The sequence below is a fragment of the Oryctolagus cuniculus genome, chromosome 13, assembly GCF_051225735.1.
Source record: "Oryctolagus cuniculus isolate XC-2025 breed Fujian yellow rabbit chromosome 13, ASM5122573v1, whole genome shotgun sequence".
Classification (NCBI taxonomy): domain Eukaryota; kingdom Metazoa; phylum Chordata; class Mammalia; order Lagomorpha; family Leporidae; genus Oryctolagus; species Oryctolagus cuniculus.
The window spans coordinates 20,994,695-21,017,509 of record NC_142879.1 but is presented as its reverse complement, the minus strand read 5'-3'; the positions used below and the strand labels follow the sequence as shown (position 1 = coordinate 21,017,509).

Sequence of the window (22,815 nt, the reverse complement as noted above, 5' to 3'; positions counted from 1 at the left end):
TCCCTCTCAGACTGGCCTTCTCCTTGTCTCGAGCTGCGATCTGGCTCCTGGAGACTGTCTCTCTGTCCCAGGTTTGCCCCTGAAGCCGTTTTTTCCCAACACTGACTTGCAGAAAAAAAAGCCCAAGTTCTCCCATGGCAGGCATGGGCTCCGTGTTTGCCACCTCTGCCCGCTGCTCCCGGCTCCTCCACCTTGGGGGCTTTTTGACCCCCGCACCGACCGCCCTGGGTCTGGCTGGGGAAGGAGGGGGATTCACAGAGAAGTTTGCCAAGGAAAGTTTGGCTTGCAGAGGATGTCTGTTGTTCACTGGCACAGGGGTGTCCCCCCCAGGCTAGTGCCATGAAGCTCAGGTTTGTTGTCATTTTAAATCTCCCCTGCATGGGGCGCCACTCACTTGAGAGCACCCCCAGCTGGGCAGTGACAGGCTCAGGTGTCAGTCACTCCAAGGCACCCTTTGTGATAACAGCCAGGGCAGTCATCAAGCCTGGGGTTGGAGGGGGAAGATGCGGCTGTCCAGTTCTGCTTTTGGTGGCTTTAATTTCCTCCTCTTTTGTTCCCACAAGAAATCTAAAATCCCAGAGTGCTCGGTGCTGGTGGGAACATGGTGCAAAATAGGAACTATGGAACTAAGAGAAAAGTTTAGGGGCAAGCGCTTAGCCTTGCATTCTGTTTGGGAGCGCCAGGGTCCACTCTCGGGCTCCAGCTTCCTGCCAGTGCACAGCCTGGGAGGCAGCAGAGATGGGCAAGGAAATCATGGGAGATCTGGATCGAGTTCCTGGCTCCCAGAATCGGCCTGGCCCAGTCCCTGCTGGCGTTGCAGGCATTAGAGGAGTGAACCAGAGGTGTGAGTATGCGCGCTCTGTCTCTCTCAAGCAGATTTTTTAAAAAAATCAGTTTATTTTGATGCAAAGAATTTTAAAATCTATGCATACTTTTATTCATAATACACATTTCCCACAAACTTCTTGAAGGCCCCGTGTGTAACGCCTGCAGGTTCCCTCTTCACCCTTCTCAAAGGTGCTCCATCTGACTCCTTCCTCACCCAAACCACTCCAGATCTCCCCGCTTCAGGGTTGGTTCTCCAGTGGTTCCTGGCCTGCCACACTCCCTAGCACTTTGTGTGGAAGTGGGGAATGGGGGCCTTCGCAGTGGGAGTCTCTCCTTCATTTATTTTATTCTTGCCCTTGGGAAGTGTATTTGAAAGGAGGAGCTACAGGGAAGGAGGGGAGAGAGAGAGAGAGAGAGAGAGAGAGAGAGAGAGAGAGAGAGAGAATGAATGAGGATCTGCCATTGACTTGTTCACTCCCCAAATGACTGCAATGGCCAGGGCTGGCTGAGGCTGAAGCTAGGAGCCTGGAACTCCATCCGGGTCTCCCACGTGGGTGGCAGGGGCCCAAGTACTTGCACCATTTGCTGCTGATTTTCCCAGGTGCATAGGCAGGAACTTGACAGGAAGTGGAATAGCTGGGACTCAGTCCAGCACTCCCTGGATGCTGGCATGAGGCGGCAGCTGAACCTTCTGTGCTACAATGCTAGCCACTAAAAAATAATATTTGTTGGTTCTTTTCTTTCTATATACAAAAGCAATTTACGATCCACATGAGAAACTTGGAGAAACTGAAAGTCCCTCTTGTCCCTTCCCCAAATCAAAAACACTCTTCTACTCATTAAAACAAAACAGAAAAACCAACCAGCATTCACCTTTTGGTTGTGTCTTGTCTTATCATTTCTTCTCTGCAGAGAATACCTTATTCACCACACTTTTGATTTGGGAATCGTTGTAGTTATAGAAAGTTGCAAAGGTAATACCGAGTTCCCTTGTGCCCTCAACTCTTTTCCCTAATGTAAGCGTCGTACGGAACTGTAGTACAGTTAGCAAGCCTGAGAAAGTGATATTGCTGCAGGGCTGTTAACCCAAGTCCAGACTTCATTCAAATGCCAGTTTTCCCACTAATGTCTTTTTTTCTGCTCCAAGATCCAGCCACACTGCATTAGTATTTATGTAATCTTAAAAGACGTATTCTGCTGTGCATTCAATGTAGTAGCTAGCTTTCTTCCCTTGGTAATATATCATCAACATTTCCCCAGCCAGCCACAATTCACCTGCGTCACCGTTTCTAGTGGCAGCAGAGTGCCCCATTGTATGTGTTTGCCATAATTTGCTTGGCCAATAGCTTATTGTTCTACATTTAAATTTTTTCTAACTTTAGAAAGAATGATGAGGGCTGAGAGTCATGGCACAGAGGGTTAAACCTGTATGAAAGTGCTAGTTCAAGTTCCGCTGCTCTGCTTCCGGGATGTGCCTGGAGAAGCAGCAGATGATGGCTGGCGTACTTGGGTCCCTGCCACCACATGAGAGACCCAGATGGTTCTCTTGCCTCCTGGTTTCAACCTGATACAGCCCTGGCTGTTGCATGCATTTGGGGGAATGAACCAGCAGATGGAAGATCTTTCTGTATCACTCAGCCTTTCAAATAAATAAATACATACTTTTAAAAACGTGATGAGATGAGCATCTCTTGTGTACCTCTGGTATACATACCTCTGATTATTGTGCCTCTAGAGAAATTCCAGAAATGGCACTGCTGTGTCCAGGGGACCATGCTTTCAAGTCCACAGCCAGAATGTGGCCGCCATGCTTGGTGGCTGCTCGCCCTCACCTTGAAGCAGGCAGGGGAGAGGCAGAGATCTCCTGGTAGACCACAACCCGTGGGTGATGGAGATGGTGGGAGGAGATGAGAACACTAAGAACACTAAGGGACCACCAGGCCCTTCCTGGCCTCCAGCCCTCTGCAAGGCCAAGCAGCCCCTCCTGGGCCTCTCCTCCCTGCAGAACTAGAAGGGGACGCTGCTGTGAGTCCAAACATGATGGGAGGGTCTGGGGTGGGGGTGGGGCGGAGGCTGCTAATGCATTTTGCCAGCATCTTTGGTTTCTCCAATATCCAGCCAGACTATTAGCAGTTCCCCAAGGATGGTCTTGCTGCTCACATCCTCCCCCATTTCCTATAAATGGGAAGTGGCTGGGGAGTAGGGTGTGTGTGTGTGTGTGTGTGTGTGCACACGTGTGCACGTGTGTGGTGGGGGAGGGAGAAGGGAGGATGGGAAAGGGACACGGTGGTTTTCTGACAGCTGACTAAGTGGAAACTCAAGGCCTTGAGAAATGGCTATTTGCTCAGAGGCACACAGCAGCTTGGGGATAGCACGGGTGTTAGGACTTTTAAGACTCCAAAGTTACCGGCCGGGCCTGGGTAGAGGATTTCTGACCCCTTCTTGACTTGAGCTTGGAGCTGTTTGTGCATGTGGCTTGAGGGGTTTGGGGGGTGGTGGAGAGGATCTGTAATCAAACTGAAGAATTGCCTCAGTTGCTTTATCTGAAAATGGTACCCATCTCTAAAGATTGCATGAGTTGATACACAAAACACGGTTAGAAATAAGGTTGCACAACCCCTAGTGGCTAACAGAATTCAGGGGCTACACCTACAGAAGAGGGTCCAATCAGAGCAGAGGGGGCCCTACAGCACCCTGTGCAGGGTGTGGCCCGGAGAGGGTATCCACCCGGTTAAGGAAGGAAGGGTCACCTGTGTTGGGCAGCACCGAGCAGGGCGGTGCTCAGGTGGCCAGGCTGCCAGGCGGGGTCCAGGACCTGACATGAGGATGTCTGCCCACTTTCCCACCTCCCTCCTCTTCCTACTCACAAGGCATAGGGCAGCCAAGGCCTGGACACAACGCAGAGGAAGCAGGGAGGGAGAGGAGGCTCCTGTTCCCCTGAGGTGGGACAGCGTTCCTGCACCCAGTGTTTTCTCCCGAGCCTGGAAAATACCACTGTCCGCTCTCCCCTGCCTGTAACTTTCCAGCTGACCTGGAATTCCCCCTGACTCCTGCCCTCTTCCTGGGGCAGAGGGGACTCCAGCTCTGGGACCCAGGACTCCACCCTAGGCTCTGCAGGCCACAAAGGGGAATGTCGAGGACTTCAGAAAGCCAGGGTCCCTGGCTGCAGGTGTGTGTGCTCCCGGGGAGGCAAGGGGCGCAGGGTTCTCAAGGGAAACTAGTTTAGTGACTCAAAGTTGTCCCCGTCTCTGCTCTCCTGTCCTCACTCTCCCTGCCCTGCCAGCCCCAGAGCTGATTCCCTCTGCCTGCCAGGTCCAGGAGCCCTCAGAGGTCTTCTAACTCCTTCTTTCCCAGGGCCAGAACAGCCAAGGAACTTGCCCGCATCACACAGCCAACTCCGGCCCTGGAACCCAGTGCCCCAGTGCCCAGTCTAGGCTTATGCCAGGCGGGTCTCCATCCTCAAAGGCATCTGCCTGGGCTTCTGTAGAACAGCTGTCTTTCAGTGTCTGTGGGGGACAGGGTCCCCGAAGGATTCAGATATCCCCCGCCCCCGCCAAGATGCTCAAGTCTTCTCTAACAGTGCACAGTGTGTGTGTGTGTGTGTGTGTGTGTGTGAGAGAGAGAGAGAGAGAGAGAGAGAGAGATATCTAGGCAGTCCTCCATGTGCTTTAAATCACTGCTAGATTACTTGCAACACTTGGTACAATGGAAATGCTATGAAAATAGTGGTCACACTGTATAGTTCAGGACAGAGAGGAGAAAAAGTCTGCTCATGTTCATGATACAACCGCCACTGTACACGGCTACAGGACACAGCCCCTTAGCGCACCTCAGCAACAATGTCACGTTTGAATTGTTTTTGAAACAACCTAACATTAAGCATCTTTTTCCGGATTGAATTAGCTGTGCAGACCCCAGATGCCCCTCTGTCAACAATCATCCTACTTTGGATTTCTGAACACTCTATTAAAACTCCATGGGGGAAAAAAAAAAAGACACAGGCTGCCCACCTCCACCCGGGGCCAGCCCAGGACCCAGTGAGCTGCCTCCGGCCCGTACAGCCCCACTCTTGTCAAGGGCGTTCTGCACACGGGCTGCTCCACACGGGCACACCTGACAGGGAGCCCCCGCTTCCTCCCCGAGCACACCCCAAGGAGACAAAAACGGGCATCCGGCTTTTCTCTGCAGACAGGGGGACCGGGTGGACCACGAGGAAGCTCCCGGGATGCTGGGGACCGGCCAGCAGCGGCAAGAGCAACTCGGGGGGTCATGCGGCATCTCTGTCCCTTCAGGCCACGGTCCCAGACGTGCGGCTCTGCGGGGAAGCGCGCGGGCGGTGGTGGCCCAGTGGCCCCGGGCGGGCCGGCCAGGGGCCCCTGGAGCCGGGCAGCTCTCCCCGGGAAAGGTCTGGGTGGCGAGCTGCGGAGGGGGCGGCGCTTCGCGCCGGTAATGACAGGGCCGTCCGGGAGCCACGCGGGGGCTGCGCGTCGCGGCCGCAGCCACAAAGCCCGCGGCGAGACCTCCCGCTCGCTCCCCGCGGGTACCGGCCCCACCCCGCCATCCCCCTCACAGCACCCCCGCCACCGCCGCGCCGCGCCTCGCCCCGCCCCCTCCCGCAGCCCCAGCGCGCATGCTCTCTCCCCCCACCGGGTAACCTGGAGATTTAAAAGCCGCCGGCTGGCGCGCGTGGGGCGAGTGGGAGACTGGGCTCGCACGCGCCGGCCCCGGTGACAGCCGCGCGCCGTGGCCAGGTAGGGGCGGGGGCCCAGCGCGGGGAAGGGGGGGGCGCGGTGCTGCCGAGCCCCGTGGTGTCGCGTGCTTTGCGTTTCGCGGGACGGGGCCGCGCGAGGACTGTCCCGGGCGCTGCGAACCGGGCCCCGCGCGAATCCCCGAGGAGGCGCCCTAGGGCGCGACCCCTCTCTGCCGGCGGCCGCTCGGGTCCCTGCGGAGCCGGGCTTTCTAAGGCGCAGGGCGGGCTGGGCTCGCAGCGCGCGGGTCCCCGGGCCGTCCCAGGCCGGGCGCGGTGGGCGGGGAGCGGCCCCTCCCCTGGAGCCCCGGGGCCCGGCGGGCGGCCGGCGGACGGGCCGCTCGCTGCCGATGCAGCCTCCCGCGGCAGAGTTTTCTTTGGAAAGTTGCGTTTATTTTCTTCCCTTGTCTGGGCTTCACCGGAAAGGGGCAGGATGAGTCACCGCGGCGCGCACAGTCCGGGACTTGGGGGAGCCGGGACGCCGCGGGGTGCGCTGGCGCGGGCCTGCTTCCTGGGAGAAGGGGAGGCGGTGAGAAGGCAGGACGGGGTGCGCCCGACTGGATGCGGGTCCTGGGGCCGAGTCGAGGCTGGTGTGCGTATTTCTGGGCCCCGCTTCCCGGTCCTGGTTCTCCCTCTGCGGACGGGGGGAGGCACAGGTGGGGATGAGGAGTTGGCCCAGCCGCACACAGGTGTGATGTGGTCGTACCTGGGCCTTCTTCACAGGGACCTGCAGGCTTTCTCGTGTTTCCTGCAGGCACCAGGACTCTGTGAGTCGCCCTTGCCCTTGACCTCGGAATCGGCCCCCTCTTCCTGGCGGATGCTGTTAACCAGCTCCGCTTCCCCTCTCCCCAGCGCACCGCGCATCCTTTTTCTCCCTAGAGCCGGGTTTGGCGTGATGGGCACCAGCTGAGGACTGGTCCTTCAGCTGCTACACAGACCTGAGTCCAGTGGAGCAGAGCTAAGAATAGCCCCGCACCTCGTGCTGCCCTGGAGTTCTTAGCCAGGCGTCCCCAGGTGACCAGGGCCCAGAGCAGCCCTTGCCTGGTTCCCCGCTTTGCTCAGGTGTGGGGTTGAGGTGGCTGTCTTTCCAGGAGCACCCAGCAGATCCCCTTTCAGGGCAGAGCTGGCCTGGGTGTGGGCTGAGCTGCCCAAGGTATGAGGACCAGGCTGGCATGTGGAGGTGGGGTGGGGACGACTTGGGAGGTCCAGGAGGGGTGGGAAGCTGGAGGACAGCCACAGAACAAGGTGTCCTAGGCAATAAGTGGGACACATTGTGAGGTCCCAGGCCCTTGTGCGGGGTGGTCCTGACCCCTCATTCCTCGCTTATCTCCTCCTGAGCCCTGTCCTGGAGCCAGGACTCTGTTCTAAGAGCGCCCAGAAAATGGAACTTGGGTCAGCAGGATGTCTGAAGATAAAATTACAGCTGTGGGTGAATGTGCAGCTGTGCACACACAGCCACACTTAGTGGGTGTGTGCTGGGCGGGGTGCGTGGGGATCTCCCCTGCCCCTCCTGGCTCCCCAGGGGACTCTGGAGGAGGAGGAGGGGCAGGACCGTGGCTCACTGTGCCCCTCCCACTGAAGGCCACTGGGTGGAGGAGGGGTGGTGGGGCGGCCCCTCCCCGGGACTCTCCCCTTACCCAGGCCTGAGCTGAGCTGTTGGTCTGGGAAGGGCCCTCGAGAGAGCAGGCCGAAAGGCAAGATGGTCCAGGGACTGTGGAAGTGAAGAACTATGGGCTGGACCAACAGAGCTCTATGATAACGTTATGGATAAGGATGCAGGCTGTGATAAGGACAGGGTTTATACATCGGCTCACAAGTTGCTTCTTCTAAGCCTCTGTATTCTGGGCTGCAAAATGGGGAGGTTAAGGATACTGGTACCTCCTGTAGAGCTTTGCAGATTAATCAGTTATAACAACTACAAATAGTGTACGTGTAAACTCGTATCTGAGTGCATACAAAGCACTCAGCTGTGTGTCTGACATAGTAAGTACTCAGTCAGTGTTCAGTGCTAATATTTATATATCACCTGTGACCAAATGGACAGCCATGCCCAGCCTGGGACTCTTGGGCCCTGCTATTTTTTTTTAAGATTTATTTATTTGAAAGCCAGAGTTACAGAGAGGCAGAGAGAGAGAGAGAAAGGTTCACTCCCCAGTTGGTTTCAATGGTTGGAGCTGCGCGGATCTGAAGCCAGGAGCTTCTTCTGGGTCTCCCACGTGGGTGCAGGGTCCCGAGGACCTGGGCCATCTTCTGCTGCTTTCCCAGGCAATAGCGGAGAGCTGGATCAGAAGTGGAGCAGTTGGGACTGGAACCGGCTCCCTGTGGGATTCTGGCACTACAGGTGGCAGCCTTACCTACTACCCCACAATGCCAGCCCCAGGCCCTGCTCTTAAAAAGAAAAGAGCAAGCTGTTCTAGACTTTATTTCTTTGGGAGCAAAGTCTCCAGGACTTTGGGGGTCAGTGTGAACAGTTAAGCACAGGGCCCTGGCGACATGAACTCTCATTTCCTCTTGCGCAAGTTGTTCAGTCTCTCCCTGCTCAGCTCCGTCTGCGCAGTGAGGCTGGGGGACCCACCTCACCAAATCGCAGGGATTAGCAAGCCGATGTAGGTAAAGCTCCGAGCACAGCAGCTGTTTGTAAAAAGAGCCTGATACATGCCAGCTGCCCTGACTTGGTCACAATGAAGGCGATCGTGGTTGACGCTCAGAACCCAGAGCTGCTTAGCTGGGGAATTGCACCCTCTGCACCCGTCCGTGAGCCACCAGTGACACAGCTGCAGTTCAGCTCGTGAGCCGGTGCGAAGAACTCACCAGACTGGGTCCTCGCCCCTCCTCTGCCTGCACCATGTGACCTGTTTTCCCTTAAGTCCAGAACCCCTGCCCTACCTGCCTCCCGAGAGCAAAGAAGGTGCAGGGAGGTGATGGAGCTGAGGATGTGTGTCCTAAAAGGGGCGCCTCCTAGGCAGACAGGAGATGTGCGTGCTAGGAAACCTGGGTGGGGAGGGCACCCTGGGTCCGGCCTCTGCTCTGTCCTCCCTCCCCAGCCCGCGGGATCTTCAGCCCTGCTCTTTGGCATCCAGGAGAAAACCCCAGCCTCGCTTTCTCTGAATAGTCAGTGGCCCTGTGTGCTGCACAGCCGGGGTGGAGGCTGGACCAGTTGGTACCAGGCCCGGTGTCTCAAACGCTGATGCCACTTGATTGCCAGCAATAGAGCCGTGGAGTGTTGAGCTTTGTGCAGTGTATTAAGTGTCCCTGCGCGGGGGCAGGGCCTGGTGACACAGCCGTCACGGGATGGGCCTGATTCCTGGCTGAAGCTGCCTGTTTAATCCCTTTTGCTACCCACAGCCTGTTTCCTCCTTCCTGGAAAGAAGTCAGGAGCCAACTCTCTGAGTGACTTTCAGGGCTTCTCGCTTCTGGTGGTGGAGACGGGCCTGCCAGCCCTGCTGGCCTTGGCTTCTTTTTGAGGTTACAATGAAGATAAACCATGGTCTTGGATATTTAGCCACCTGCCTGCACCGACCAGGTGCTCAACAGATACTCCCCCCACCCCACCCTTCTTTGGTAATTTGGAGTTCACTCTCGGATTCTGGGACGAGCCAGCAGGAAGGGGGTTGGAGGCCAGCTCCTGGTCCCCTAGCCTACAGTCCCTTGGTCACCACCACATCCAGGAAGAAAGGAGCAGCTAGCCCACAGAGCAGTTCCCCCTTACCCCCCACCCCCCAACAAACTCTAATTTCAGGTGTGCTTTGAGCTGGCAAAGAGTCTCCCACTGAGGAGTGTCTGGCCCATCCCTAGGGATATGGATTCTAGAGTCCCACTCCTGGCTCCTGTCCCTCGAGAGAGCCGAGTACCTGGAGTGTGGCCTGGCCTGAATGGTCCCATCCCATCTGAGAATGCCGATTCAGGGCCCAGGCAGGGCCTGTGCTCCCCACTTTCCAGGAGCTGGCACACTGCTGGTCTGAGACCCCGAGGACCAAGTGCAATATCCAGTCCTGAGGGGCGCCTGCTTAGCACAGCTGAGATTCTGGGGGAGAGGGGATCCTTGACAGCCTGGGCTCCGTGCGGTTTGAGCTGCACAGGGTTCAGGTGAAGGGAAGGGAGGATGTGGAGTGTGGCGACCCCTTGGGAAGCGAACACAAGGCTGGGGCTGGGCCCAGGGAGGTGTGACAGCTCATCTGGGACACACAGACAGCTGGGACAGCTTGCAAGTCGGAACCCCGCTTGCTCCGTGGTTTTAGGTCTGGAATCCTCCAGCAGACTCTGCCAGGGAGGGGCCACAGGAGGCAGCCCTGTGCTCAGGGGCCTGGTTTTGCAGACACCTGCACTCTCCTGTTTAGGGTCTGCCTGCTTATCTTTCACGGCTCAGCAACACATTCACTTCCTCTGGAAAACCCTGCCGCCCCCACCTTCCCTCTCCACTCTGTGGTTGGGTGTCTTAGCACCTGTGCCACCTCCTTGCACGCTGCCTGCATTTTATCTATCCTCTGCACCTGCGCTGTGGGCTTAGCCTGTAATTGGAGCTCAGTAGCTGTTGCATGGATGGCTGGGTGGGTTTCAGTGCCCTTTGCCATTGCTTAAAGGGAGGTCAGCTTGCACCCACTGGGGTATGCTTCCTCCAAGGTGGGAGGACTTGGTCTCTTTGATCAGAAAGGTCTGCTCACGACTGAGGGACAGTTTTTGAGGGCTGAGTGTGGCCCAGAACCCTCTGGTTCTAAGTGGGGCTGGTCACACGCTGTAGGACATCAGAGCTGACGGGGCCTTAGTAGCAGACCTGAGACCCGCACCCTGGGCTGCTCTCAGCCCAGAGCACTGCTCATCTGTATGTTTGCCCAGATCCTTAGTGCCCTGGCCTTTCCTGGGTACCTCACCTTCTAAGGGAGGCCGGGCTAGAGAGGACTGGCTGTCCCTGCCTGGGGAAAGCTGCCTGGTCTGTCCTGGCTGACTAGCAAGGGTCAAGTTCATGAGGAGGTAGCCATCCAAGTTTCACTTTGCAGGAGCTGTTGGAAGAGGTGGGAGGAGGGGAGGAGGAACTTCCTAGTGGTCTGGAGGCTGAGCCGAGCTCCCTGTTCTCCTTCCACGTTCCTCTTCCTCCATCCTGGGCCTAAGGATTTCTGGGCACTGCTGCCCCACCTTGAAGGAAAACGTTTACTGTGGCCCTAGAGGGATGTGTTTAGTTACTGATTGCTGCCAGGAGCAGAGTCCAACTCTGGGAGGCAGACGGGAAGAGGGCACTTTTGCCCCAGATACCCTGCTTGCCCGGCGCAGGTTCAGGTGACTGCTGACCCTTGGCACCATGTTGTGGGCAGGCCCGGGACCCAGCAGGTGCAGCCGGGGAGCCTTAGCAGAAGGCTGTGCAAAGCCCCTCCCCAGATGCCCACTGTGCGGCCTCCTCAGTGAGCCCCGGGTGTGCACCTGTTGTGGAGAGCACTGGCTGCGGGTAGGGGCGTAGGTGAGCCCCTGACTCTCCAGCTGTACAGAACCCGAGAGTCTCTAGGTCTCTAGGTGAGCTCTCGTTCGCCTGTGCAGAAGCCCAGTCCCGTGAGGAGCAACGCCTTATCCAGGCTATGCTGCTGTAATGGATGCTGAGGCTGGACTCTCCTGGCTCCCAGGGTAGTGTGCTTTCCAGAATTTTCCAGTGGTTCGAATGTCCTATTCAGCCCCATTGCTTTGTGCAATGCTAGGCATGTTAAGTCTCTGGGAAGCTCAACTGTTCATCCTTGTGCAGTAAAAATATTGAGTGCCTGCTTCGTGGGTTGTAGGAATTGTAGCAGGTATTGTAGAGGGGGATAGCGAGCCTCTGGCACAGGCCAGACGCCTCTCGGGCAGCTGGTCAGGGGCGCCCCAGTGACCCTTCCTCTGCTGATGGGACCTAGCCTATCTGCCTGTCCCTGAGTTGGGGGATGTTCACCCGGCCCCGCCCCCTTAGGCGGGACTGTGGCCATGACCTCCCCTCACCTGTTGGGGCCAGCACCTGGGGAGGCGTTTACATTCCTGGCATTCCTCTTGCCGCTGGGGGCTGATGGAGGTGTGTGGGTGCAGGGGAGAGGGAGTGGGAATGGGGAAGGGAGGTGGAGCCGCCACCTGTGCTCCTGCCTAGAAAGGAGGCCCTCCCAGCCTTCCCCTACCTAGGCAGCCCGGCCAGTGCAGCTGCCTGGACAGTCATCTCGCTTTGTCCCAGGCTCACCGCCGGTCCGAGGTGTGGGCCGTGAACATCTGAGTTTTCTGGCCTGTGAAACGGCTGGGCTGGTTGTCCCCCTTCTGCCAGGGGGTTGGGAGGTGTAGTGAATGTCACTGTTACCAACTGCAGGTGAGAAACTGAGACTTTGGGAGTCAGGTGACAAGCGCAGGTACCTGTGCCACCGTGCAGCTGAGCTGCAAGCCCAGGTCAGGCTGACTCCCACGCCTCAGCCCCCCCCCCCCCGGACCGTGCTGGGGTTCTGGACATCACGCTCAGGCCATGGCCCCTACGCTGGAAGCTCCTGGTAGAACAGTGCTTGTCCTGGTTTGGAGGACGTGCCCAGTGTGACCTTGGGGAGGCCCAGGTACCCGGAGTCTGTGTGTGTGTGTGTGTGTGTGTGTGTGTGTGTGGATTGTGGCCAAGGTGAGGGGCCAGCCAGCCCCAGAATCCCTGCACCAGCTCCTCCTGCAGACCAGCGCGGGTGCAGGGGCTGCCCCGCCGGCCCTCCCCCCTTCTCTGGCATTTGTTTCCTTTCCGAAGCGGGACTGGCGCTCTCAGACAGGACAACAAAAGCGACTTTCCTCCAAGCCACTGCCACCTGTTGGGCTTTCACACATGCTGGGGGGAGCCCTTGCCCTTTTCCCAGTGTGTGTGCTCTGCCCCTCCGCACCCCCGGGGCCTGGGATTCTCTTCCCCACCCGACGTGACAGGGTTCAGGAGCCGGAGGGGGCGGGGGACCCGCAGCAGCTGGAAGGGGAATTGAGTGGGAAAGGGCTGGTGCTGGCAGCCGGGAGAGAGTTTGATGGATTACTCTGCGGGCCGAGAGGGTTCTCCCTAATCCCCCTTTGTGTCTCAGCCTGCAGCCCCTCACTCCCTCTGACAAGCTGCTAGGCAGAAGGCTCCAAGAAAAGGCAGCTCAGCAGGGTGAACTCCAAATCCCTGGCCCCGGGGCTCTGGGGGAGGCTGGGGTTGGGGTCCCCTTCCCGCCGCCTGATCCTTGCTCTTTCTCAGCGGTGTCATCAGGTGTCTGTGGGAGCCCTGCCAGGCGGTGGGCCTCAGGTGTTTGTGCAAATCACCCTGGCCTTTCTCCAGGGCGACCCGGGAAAGCAGAGAGACCCTCACTGCATTGCAAATATAAGGCAATGACCGACCGAATGGGTAGCCACCTGTAGTCTCATGCTGTGCCCAGCTCCCTAGCAGCCCAGGTGGGAGGTCTCGCAGGGTCCCTAACAAAGGGGCTGTGTGAGCATTGCCTCCCAAGGCTGCTCTGCAGGCTCCCTGTGGAGCTGTAGGGACGGGTGGAGTTCATGTTGCTCCCCTGGGACTGAGGCCGGGGATGGGCATTAGGGATGCTGGGCTGGTGAGCCCCCAGCCCTGAGAGGCCCCCTCCTCCCTGCCCCCAGCCCTGCATGGAGTAAGGCACTGGGGTCCAGTCTGTTTTGCAGGAACAGGGGTCGGACCTGGCTTGGGGCGGAACAGGCGCATGGGGTTGTGTGTATTGGGGGGGGTGGTGTTGGGAGTTTGGCCTGGGGTGACCCCTGCCCTCAGCTGAGTCATTGCTGCTCAGGGCTGGCCTCCCCTACCCCGTGCCCTCTGCGGGAGGCTGGACAGCCCTGCAGGCCGGAGCGTGTGAGAGAGCAGTAGCCGGCCTTTGTGAGTGAGAGCTGGGAGACGCGGGGTCGCTGAGCCGCGGGTCAGGGTGGAGGCTGCAGGCGTTTGATGTGCCTGGGCGGGGTGTGGGGGACCCTGGCCTGCATAAAGGGGCCATAGAATTGCTGCCTGACACTGGCCTGGGGCGGGGGCCTCTGTCAGCGGAGGGGGCCTGCCCCCAGCCCCACCTCTGCCGGGAGGGTGGCAGGAGCCCCTTTGAACGCCCTCAAAGGCCTCTTTATGCGGCCCCTGACCCTCCCTTCCCTCCAGGAGCTGCCAGGGAGTGGGCTCGGGTCGCCTTTCCTCCGCCTCCTCCGCTCTGTCTTTTGAATTTTGGACAAAGTTCAGGCCAAGTTTGTTCCTGTTGCCCAGTTTCGTTTCCCCCACGCTGCCCACTCAGTTCTGTCCGCCCAGGGCCTGCAAGCCGGGAGGGACCCTGCCGAGCCTCCTTGCTACCGCCTCTGGGAAGTTCCTTGCCGTGTGTGTGTGTGTGTGTGTGTGTGTGTGTGTGTGTGTGTGTCTGGGGGTGGGGTAGGGGACTTGGAGGGAGGAGGATGGCATCTTTCTCAGCTCCTACACCCTCAGCCCCTCCTTCCATCCATCCATTCATTAGGCACGCATTTTGCAGGGTGGGTGCCAGGGTTGTGATGGGGTCCGCAGCCTGCCCCGCAGTGCTGTGCATTGGGGTGCGGGGGCACATGGGTCTCCCTGTACCTGGGGCTGGGCAAAGAATCCAGGTCCATGGATCTTGCCCAGCGCCCTTGGTCTCGGCGTCTGTTCCCCCAGAGAACAGCTCAGGTGGGTCTTGGGCTCCCCCCAGGTTTCTTGCTGTGCCGCTGCCGGGGGCTCCCGGTGGAGGGGGAGATGTCTGGGACTTGAGAGGGACTTGTCCTCCCAGCAGGCTGTTGGTTCCTCTGCTGGCCTGAGAGGGCAGCCCCTCAACCTCCCTCCTCTTCCTGCCCCTGTTCTCCAGGTGAGCGCACCTAGGCTGGCTCTTCTGCTTGATCTTCTGTTTGCCAGGCAGCCGGGGTGCTCCAGGAGCAGCGGGGGCAGGAGGGAGTGTGGGGGGTGGGGAGGAATTAGGCCCGGCTCCCTGCCCTAGGCAGACGTGGGCCTGACCATGACCCTGACCCTGACCTGTTGCTGGATGCCCTGGGGCTGCTGGGAAAGTGGTCCTGAACCTCTTGTTGCTCTTTGACATACTGAGCCTGGGGACTGGCCTGGCCTTCTCCATGCCCTGGGGGCGATGGCTGTGGGACCCTGAAGATGGACAAGTAGAGGAGACTGAGGCCCTGGGGAGCAGATTGGGGGGGGTTTGGGGGAGGGGTTCTTCTGGGCCTGGAGTCAGTCCAGCAATTCTGGGCTGGGAAGAGTGCTCCTGACCCTGACTCCGAAGAGGGAGGGCGGGCTCTGCAACCTAAGAACAGAGGGCTTGGAGCCTGCTTACTCCCTACCCCAGTCCTCAAGGAATTCTTCACCTGGCCCAGCCTAGCCCACCCCACCCACCCTCCCAGAAGGGAGCAGCTTGGGTGCTCCCGGGGCTGCAGGAGGATGGGGGGAATTCCTCTCCTCACCCCCTGCCCGTTGGAAGGAGGGAGGCAGCAGGGTGCTGGGGGGTGCCGAGAGCTGTGATTTCTTCCAAGCCGCTGGGAGGAAGCAGCACTGAGAATGGGGCAAGTTCTGGGTGAGGCCAAGTCCTTGTTTGCTCAGGGAGGACCCAGCGTCTTGGAAACCCAGAGCAGGTGAGCGGCCAGGGCCCTCCCAGAGCGGGGGTGGGGTGGGCTGGGAGCCTGGGAGCCGGGACCGCCCCTCAAGCTGGCCAGCACCGCCGCGTGGGCTCTGTGCAGTGTCTCCCCACTTGGCTTCTGGGGGGCTCTCAAGCTGAGGCCATACAGCCCCGTGGAGGCTCCCATCTGGCCCCGCCTTCCTGCTGGGGCTGGGGGCTGTGTGGTGTTGTCATTTCCATTCCTGCTCGTGCCACCTCTTCACGAGTCCCTGCTCCTTCCCCCAGTGTGGGTCTGAGCGTCCCTGCTCCTTCCCCCAACGTGGGTCTGAGCGGGCTCTGGGGTGGAGGCTGCTGGCTGCCCAGCCTTATCTCAGTCCCTTCCTCCCCGCTGCAAGCCCAGGAGGCGGTTGTGGGGTGGACAGATCTTATCCAGGATTGATGGCCGCTGATTTCTCTGCCGCTCAGCTCAAAGAGCTGAGTGTTACTTGAAAAGATAAGAGGAGTGGAAGGGCCTTTTATCACAGGGCCTTTTATCACGAGATGGTGAGATTGGGAGAGGGAGTGAGTACGGTGGTGCCGTGCCGTGCTGTAGGGCAGGGAGGAGGCTGCAGCCGGGCCCTCAGCCCAGGTCCCTGCCCTGGCATTGCTGGGGCTGCAGCAGAAAGTTCTCCCTGCGTGGTTGTCCTGCTTCCATCGGCACTTCTAGGCAGAGATCTGTGTGGCGGCGGCGGCTCCCCTGGTGCTCAGGAGGCAGGGCTGGCCGGAAGGGCTGAGAATGGAGTCACTTGGGGAGCAGGGAGGGCTGCCCAGGAAGTGGCGGGGCTTCCGGGCAGCTCAGGGGTCACCGACATCATCACAGGTATGGCCAGGTGCTGTGGTTCGTGCCCTTGCGGAGCGGGGACCTGGGACCCGTGGACAGCACCACTCTCCCGTGACAGTCGGAGGGCGTCCTGGGACTGTTTTCTCCCTGTGAATGTTGAACTTGGGGAGAAACTCGAGAGAAGTTTTCAGGCCTGGGTTCAGCCAGAGGAGCATTCTGAGTGGCTTCGTCGACAGGTCAAACCCAGCCCAGTAAACTGAAGCCTCTCCTCCCTCCGCCTTCGTGCGCGTCCTGGGGTGGGGGTCACCGTGCAGAGTGGCTCATGGCCAGGTGGTGGGGCATGTGCCGACAGAGCAGATCCACGCAGACCAGATTTGGGGAGTACAGCTGCCCAGACCCGGCCAGAGTCTCCAGGGGCACCTTGGTAGGCCTGGGCAGCTGGAAATTTGGTTGATTTTTTTTTTTTTCCTTCCATGCCATCAGGTCTAGGCACTTTGCAAAGATGTGCCAAAACAGACAAACTGACATCTGTTTGGCTCCGGAGTGGACTGAGGTTCACAAATCATATTTACCTTATTAATTATGTCCGCCCTAGGCTAATAGTAGCAGGCATCTCCTGACTGCTGGGGGCAGGGCCACACCGCAGGCCTGAGAACCAACAGGATTTGAAGAATTCAGAGCCAGTCCTGGAAACCTGGCTCCCAGGACTGAAGCTCTCTGATTGTCCCCATCTTTCTAGGACCTGTTGGACGAGATGTGTCCCCACCGAGGCGCCCCACAGGTGTCGAGCACCGGCTGAGACGCTGGACCTGCACCCCAGGGCTGGCGGAAATGGGCACCCAGCTGAATCCAAGCCGGTTGGTGGCAGCAAGGAGGAGAGGCCGCAGAGCTGAGAATCAGTGAGCGGCCCGGAGCCCCACCCGCCCGGCCCGCCATGGTGCAGAGGCTGTGGGTGGGCCGCCTGCTGAGGCATCGCAAAGCCCAGCTCCTGCTGGTCAACCTGCTGACCTTCGGCCTGGAGGTGTGCCTGGCCGCAGGCATCACCTACGTGCCGCCTCTGCTGCTGGAAGTGGGGGTAGAGGAGAAGTTCATGACCATGGTGCTGGGTGAGTCACCGCAGCCTCCTTCCCTCCTGATTCAGACACCTGGGAAATAGGGTGGCCAGGCCTGCGCTCAGAGCTGTGGAGGGAGAGAGGGAGGGGCTGCCTGAGGTGCCTGAGTCTGGGGGGTCGGCTTGGCGGGACAGAGGGTGACCCTGCGTGCAGGAGTCCCAAGATAAAGCAGAGAGTCCAGGGACGGCACTCTGTGTCCCTGACCCTGGAGAGATCACCCCTAGCCTTTGTCTACCCACACGCCTTTCCTGTTAAACAGCCTGCTTGTGTTTTTGTTAATTGCAGACAGGTAGTAAGAAATCTGCTGGTTCACTCAGAACAGCCAGGGCTGGCCCAGAAGCTGGGGACTCCATCCAGGTCTCCCTCGTGGGCGGTAGGGCTCTTTGGGCCATCACTGCTGCCTTCTGGGGTCTACACGAGCAGGAAGCTGGAGTCAGGAGCTGGAGCTGGGAGTTGAACCCAGGCCCTCCAGGGTGAGATGCAGGCATCAGGTTATCTCATAGGCCCTCTTGTTCCATCTGAAGATGGGGCCGTTTGCATCAGCTGTGCTGCCGGGAGGGGACTAGAGGACGGTGTGCAGCACAGAGCTGGCCCTCGGTGGTGTCGCCATCACTCTTCCCGCTTGTCCCTCTGTGGTCCCTGCCACAGTCACACCTCCTTGTGCTTTTTGCAGGCATCGGGCCAGTGCTGGGCCTGGTCTCCGTCCCACTCCTAGGCTCAGCCAGTGACCAGTGGCGTGGGCGCTATGGCCGCCGGCGGCCGTTCATCTGGGCCCTGTCCCTGGGCGTCCTGCTGAGCCTGTTTCTCATCCCGAGGGCTGGCTGGCTGGCGGGGCTGCTGTGCCCGAACACCAGGCCCCTGGAGCTGGCGCTGCTCATCCTGGGCGTGGGGCTGCTGGACTTTTGTGGCCAGGTGTGCTTCACCCCGCTGGAGGCCCTGCTCTCCGACCTCTTCCGGGACCCGGACCACTGTCGCCAGGCCTTCTCCGTCTACGCCTTCATGATCAGCCTTGGCGGCTGCCTGGGCTACCTCCTGCCTGCCGTGGACTGGGACACCAGTGCCCTGGCCCCCTACCTGGGCACCCAGGAGGAGTGTCTCTTTGGCCTGCTCGCTCTCATTTTCCTCTCCTGCATGGCAGCCACGCTGCTGGTGGTGGAGGAGGCGGCGCTGGGCCCGGCCGAGCCTGCGGAAGGGCCAGCGACCACCTCCACGCCGCCCCGCTGCTGCCCATGCCGGGCCCGCCTGGCCCTCCGGAACCTGGGCGCCCTGTTCCCCCGGCTGCACCAGCTCTGCTGCCGCATGCCTCGGACCCTGCGCCGGCTCTTTGTGGCCGAGCTGTGCAGCTGGATGGCCCTCATGACGTTCACGCTGTTCTACACGGACTTCGTGGGAGAGGGGCTGTACCAGGGCGTGCCCAGGGCTGAGCCGGGCACCGAGGCCCGCAGGCACTATGATGAAGGTGAGGCCTGGCTGGGCGCCGAGGCGGGGGGGGGGGCAGAGCTGGGCGGGGCTGCGTCCCTGGCTCCTCTGCTGGCCCTGAGTTTTATTGATTGGAATCCTCGCCCCAGTTGACAAGGAACGGCTGGGCAGGGCTGCGGGGCCGCCTGGCCGCAGCTTCCGTGAGGCCTCTGCTTCCGTGCTGGCTCCCACACTAGCACCGCCCACCTCAGCCTTCTAGAACTGTCTGGTGCTCCTGCCACCCTCCTGTGCCAAGGCTGAGGCTCCCGGGAAACCCCTAGGACATCCTCTGCCCCTCTGTCCCTGCTACACTTGGGGCGTGGTGGAGGCTGCAGGTCTGCTCCACAGCAGGTCCCGGGCCCCTGATTCCCAGCCCCCGCCATGCTGTCGCTGCCCCCCCATCCCACCCCCCTTCTCCCCCACATGCTGTCACTGCCCTGCCCCATCCCACCCCCTCTCTCCCCCCATGCTGTCGCTGCCCCGCCCCATCCCACCCCCTCTCTCCCCCCATGCTGTCGCTGCCCCCCATCCCACCTCCCCCCCATGCTGTCGCCGCCCCACCCCCATCCCATCGCCTCTCCCCCCTCCCGTGCAGGTGTGCGGATGGGCAGCCTGGGGCTGTTCCTGCAGTGTGCCATCTCCCTTCTCTTCTCCCTGGTCATGGACCGGCTGGTGCAGCGATTCGGCACCCGGGCAGTCTACCTGGCCAGCGTGGTGGCCTTCCCCGTGGCTGCCGGCGCCACATGCCTGTCCCGCAGCGTGGTCGTGGTGACAGCCTCTGCCGCCCTCACCGGCTTCACCTTCTCAGCCCTGCAGATCCTGCCCTACACCCTGGCCTCCCTCTACCACCGGGAGAAGCAGGTACTCACCCTGGCGGGGAGCGGCCAGACCGGAGCCTGGTGGCCGAGGGCCCTGGGGCCTGGGGAGGCAGAGAGCAGACTGGATTCTGGAACTGGCTGCAGGGGTGGGGCTGGCACCCTAAAGCCGCTGGGGCGCTGATGGCAGGAAGTGCACCTTCCTTCCCTGGGCGTCTGGGAACTGAGGCCAGCAGGAGCCACACACCTGGCCTCGCGGGGGGAGGGGGTGCTCTGGCCTGAGCCGCACCTCTGCTCTTGAGGCACAGGCTGTGGTTCTCACCTGTGCCCGCTCTGCTGTTCAGGATGGGGACGACCCCTTCCCCTCACCCCTGCTGTGGCTTGTCTTCCTTTTCTAGTGCACACTGCATTTCATGCCTCCCTCCTTTGCCTCTGTCCCCTCCCCAAGCCCTACTGCCGAGACCTGAAACCTGGTGCACCTGACTCTGCCTGCCTGGCACAGTGGAAGTCAGGGCTACCGTCCCACTTGGCTCCATGCTAACCAGTCCCGGCAGGGGGCCCCTGCCACCGGAAACCTGACCAGGCAGTGCGGTCACCTTCATCCCTTGCTGTGGCCTCGCTGAGCCGCTGGCCCCGGGGCAGAGCTCTGTGTGGCCTCCCCAGCAGATGCAGCCTGCAGGGGGCTCCCAGAGGGCGGGGAAGACCTGGGTGACGCCCGTAGGCCACAAGTGGGGCAGCAGGTGATACTGCAGTGGGGAGGCAGCTTACTGGGGTAGGTGGCTCCAGGGGTGGGGGGTGGAGAGAGAGCTGCTCAGGCTTTGGGTCGGAGGGGCCTGGTGCCTGAGACCCCTGTGGACCCTCTGAAAACCCTCGTCAGCCTCTCCGCTGCTTGGGGGCTGGGGGCTGGGGGCTGGGGCCCACGCGTGAGCACGCCAGAGAGCAGGCCGGGGCTCGTCCTCAGTACTGACGGCCGCTTCTGTCCCCAGGGCCCCTCCAGGCTGAGGCTCGCTTGTCTTCCCTGGGGGGCAGCTGGGAGAGGAGGTGCGGGTGCCCTGGGCGCTGCCCACTCCCCTGCCCACCTGCCAGGCTCACTCTAACACATCAGCAGGGATAGTGTGGGACGAGACCTGGCCTTGTCCTTGGGTGGGAGACCGGAGGCCACAGAGGCAGGGCAGGGGTGCGGAGGGGCAAGCACATCATGTGCTCTAAGACGGACAGTGCGGGAAGGCGGGGTGGTGGTGGTGGTCAGGATCAGGGACACCAGCCCTGGGGCCGGGTCGGACCACCTCACAGTGGCTTGGCTGCTCCTGCCAGGGCTGTACTGCGCAGGGCGGAGTGGGGGAGGGAGAGGAGGGCCTGTGTGGGTTGGGGGCTCTCCTGGATGCTGCTCTCTACCCGGTCTCTCCACTCCCTGGGTCGCCTCCTGTTTGGGGGTTCGTTCTCAGAAGCTGCAGCGCTGGTCTGCTCCCTCCCTGCTGTGGGGCGGGCTAGGGGAGACCTTGACTCGTGGGTGAGGTATGGCCCTCCCTGGCCTGCCGCTCCCTGACGGGTTCTGGTCAGAGCCAGACGTGGTAGGGAGGACCCTGCCCATTTTCTGGCCCGCTGCCTGGTTTTGCTGAGGGCTCGCTGCCTGGTTTCTTCAGCCCTGGGGTGACGGCTAGGACCTGTCCTAGGAATCTGGCGGCTGGTCCCACATGTGTCCCTGTCTCCTCTCCTCCAGGTGTTCCTGCCCAGATACCGAGGGGACGCTGCTGGGGGTGGCGGCCCTGAGGACGGCCTGACCACCAGCTTCCTGCCAGGCCCCAAGGCTGCCACTCCCTTCCCCAACGGACATGTGGGGGCTGCAGGCAGCGGCCTGCTCCCCTCTGCACCCACACTCTGCAGCACCTCCGCCTGCGATGTGTCCATGCGCGTGGTGGTGGCAGAGCCGGCTGAGGCCAGGGTCGTGCCGGGCCGGGGCATCTGCCTGGACCTCGCCATCCTGGACAGTGCCTTCCTGCTGTCACAGGTGGCCCCGTCCCTGCTGATGGGCTCCATTGTGCAGCTCAGTCAGTCCGTCACTGCCTACATGGTGTCTGCTGCAGGCCTGGGCCTGGTCGCCATCTACTTTGCTACACAGGTGGTATTTGACAAGAGCGACTTGGCCAAGTACTCGGTGTAGGCTCCTTCCCGCGCACCGTGGGGGAGGGCCTGCCTCACTGGGTCCCAGGTGCCCCTAAGGGGTGCCTGCGGGGCTGGCTGGCCACAGGTTCTGCTGCTGGTGTGGCTCTCTACCGCCACCTGCTGACGATGAAGTGCATGGCCACACAGATCCCGCCCTGTCCCTTCTGGCCAGTCTCCAGGGCTAGATTGGCGACTTCTGGGGTGAGTTTCAGAAAGTGAGGACTTCTGCAGGGAGGCCAGGAGGAGGGGGCGTTTGATTAGCTGCACGCACTGGAAGGCAGGATCCTCAGATGGATTGCCCAAGCCCGGGGTGAACAGCACGTGCCCCCTGGAGAAGGGGTGTAAGGCGCAGGGTCTACGCAGACACCTGGGCTCCCACCTCATGCGCCCTGATCCTGCAGGTCCTCGTGCCTTGCTCTTGCGTGGGAGTGGCAGGGCTGCAGCACTTGGCAGTGTGGGAGTGTTGCTGGGGGGGAGGGAGACTCCCCGGAGAGAGGCAGTGCCCCTTTGTCCCCAGCGCCGCTCTGCTGACTCCCCCCACCCCACCTCTTACCAGGATGCGGCTTGGTGATCCCTGGGTTGCCATCAATGGGACGCAGGCCTTTAAATATTTAACTTATTTATTTAACAAAGTAAAAAGGAATCCGTGCCCAGCATTCCCGGGTGGGTATCCAGGAGTTGGGTGGGATCCCCATAGTTGGGGGCCCTGACCTAGCTGACCAGTGGGCCAAGTGTTGGCCGGGATCCCCTTCTCTTGGGGTAACTGATCTGGATCCCAAAACTGCCTGACCCCAAACCTTGGAAGTGCTACTGACCCCAATGCTGTCACTCAAGTCAGGAAGGGGGGGAGGGCGGGGGCGGGGGGACCCAGGTTTCAGCAGCCCCCCTCACTGTCCCTCTTCCCCTGGCCCAGCCTGGCTCCCTGCAGGCCTGGGCTGATGAACACTGCCCACCTCCACCCCCACCCCCACCCCCAAGCTTTCCCCCACTGACTCCACAGCCTCTCTCGGGGGCTGTTGCAGGAGTTGAAGCACAAAGTGTGGTTCCTTGCACCTTCCACCACTGCAGCCCCCAGGGCGTGGCTGTGTGTGGGAATCGCACACAAACTCAGGAGTTACCCCACCTGAGCTAAGGAGATCTTATCTCTGGGGGTTTAAGTGCCGTTTGCAATAATGTTTGTCTTATTTATTTAGTGGAGTAAATATTTTATACTGTTTGTGAGCAATCAGAGTATAATGTTTATGGTGATGAAATTAAAGGCTTCTTACGTGTTTAATTGGCATCGTGTTGATCTCTCTGGTCATCGTCAGCTGTGCTC

The 22,815-nt window shown here is 60.5% G+C and overlaps 1 protein-coding gene across 1 annotated transcript; it reads left to right on the top strand.

The window, feature by feature from the left end:
* The first annotated feature begins 5,263 nt into the window (after nucleotides 1-5,263).
* On the top strand, nucleotides 5,264-22,773 carry SLC45A3 (solute carrier family 45 member 3). Its single transcript, XM_051821238.3, has 5 exons — nucleotides 5,264-5,579; nucleotides 16,689-17,055; nucleotides 17,735-18,520; nucleotides 19,115-19,380; nucleotides 21,055-22,773. The coding sequence occupies exons 2-5, from the start codon at nucleotides 16,884-16,886 to the stop codon at nucleotides 21,493-21,495; spliced, it is 1,665 nt and encodes a 554-aa protein (XP_051677198.1). The 5' UTR covers nucleotides 5,264-5,579; nucleotides 16,689-16,883; the 3' UTR covers nucleotides 21,496-22,773.
* The last annotated feature ends 42 nt before the right edge of the window (nucleotides 22,774-22,815 follow it).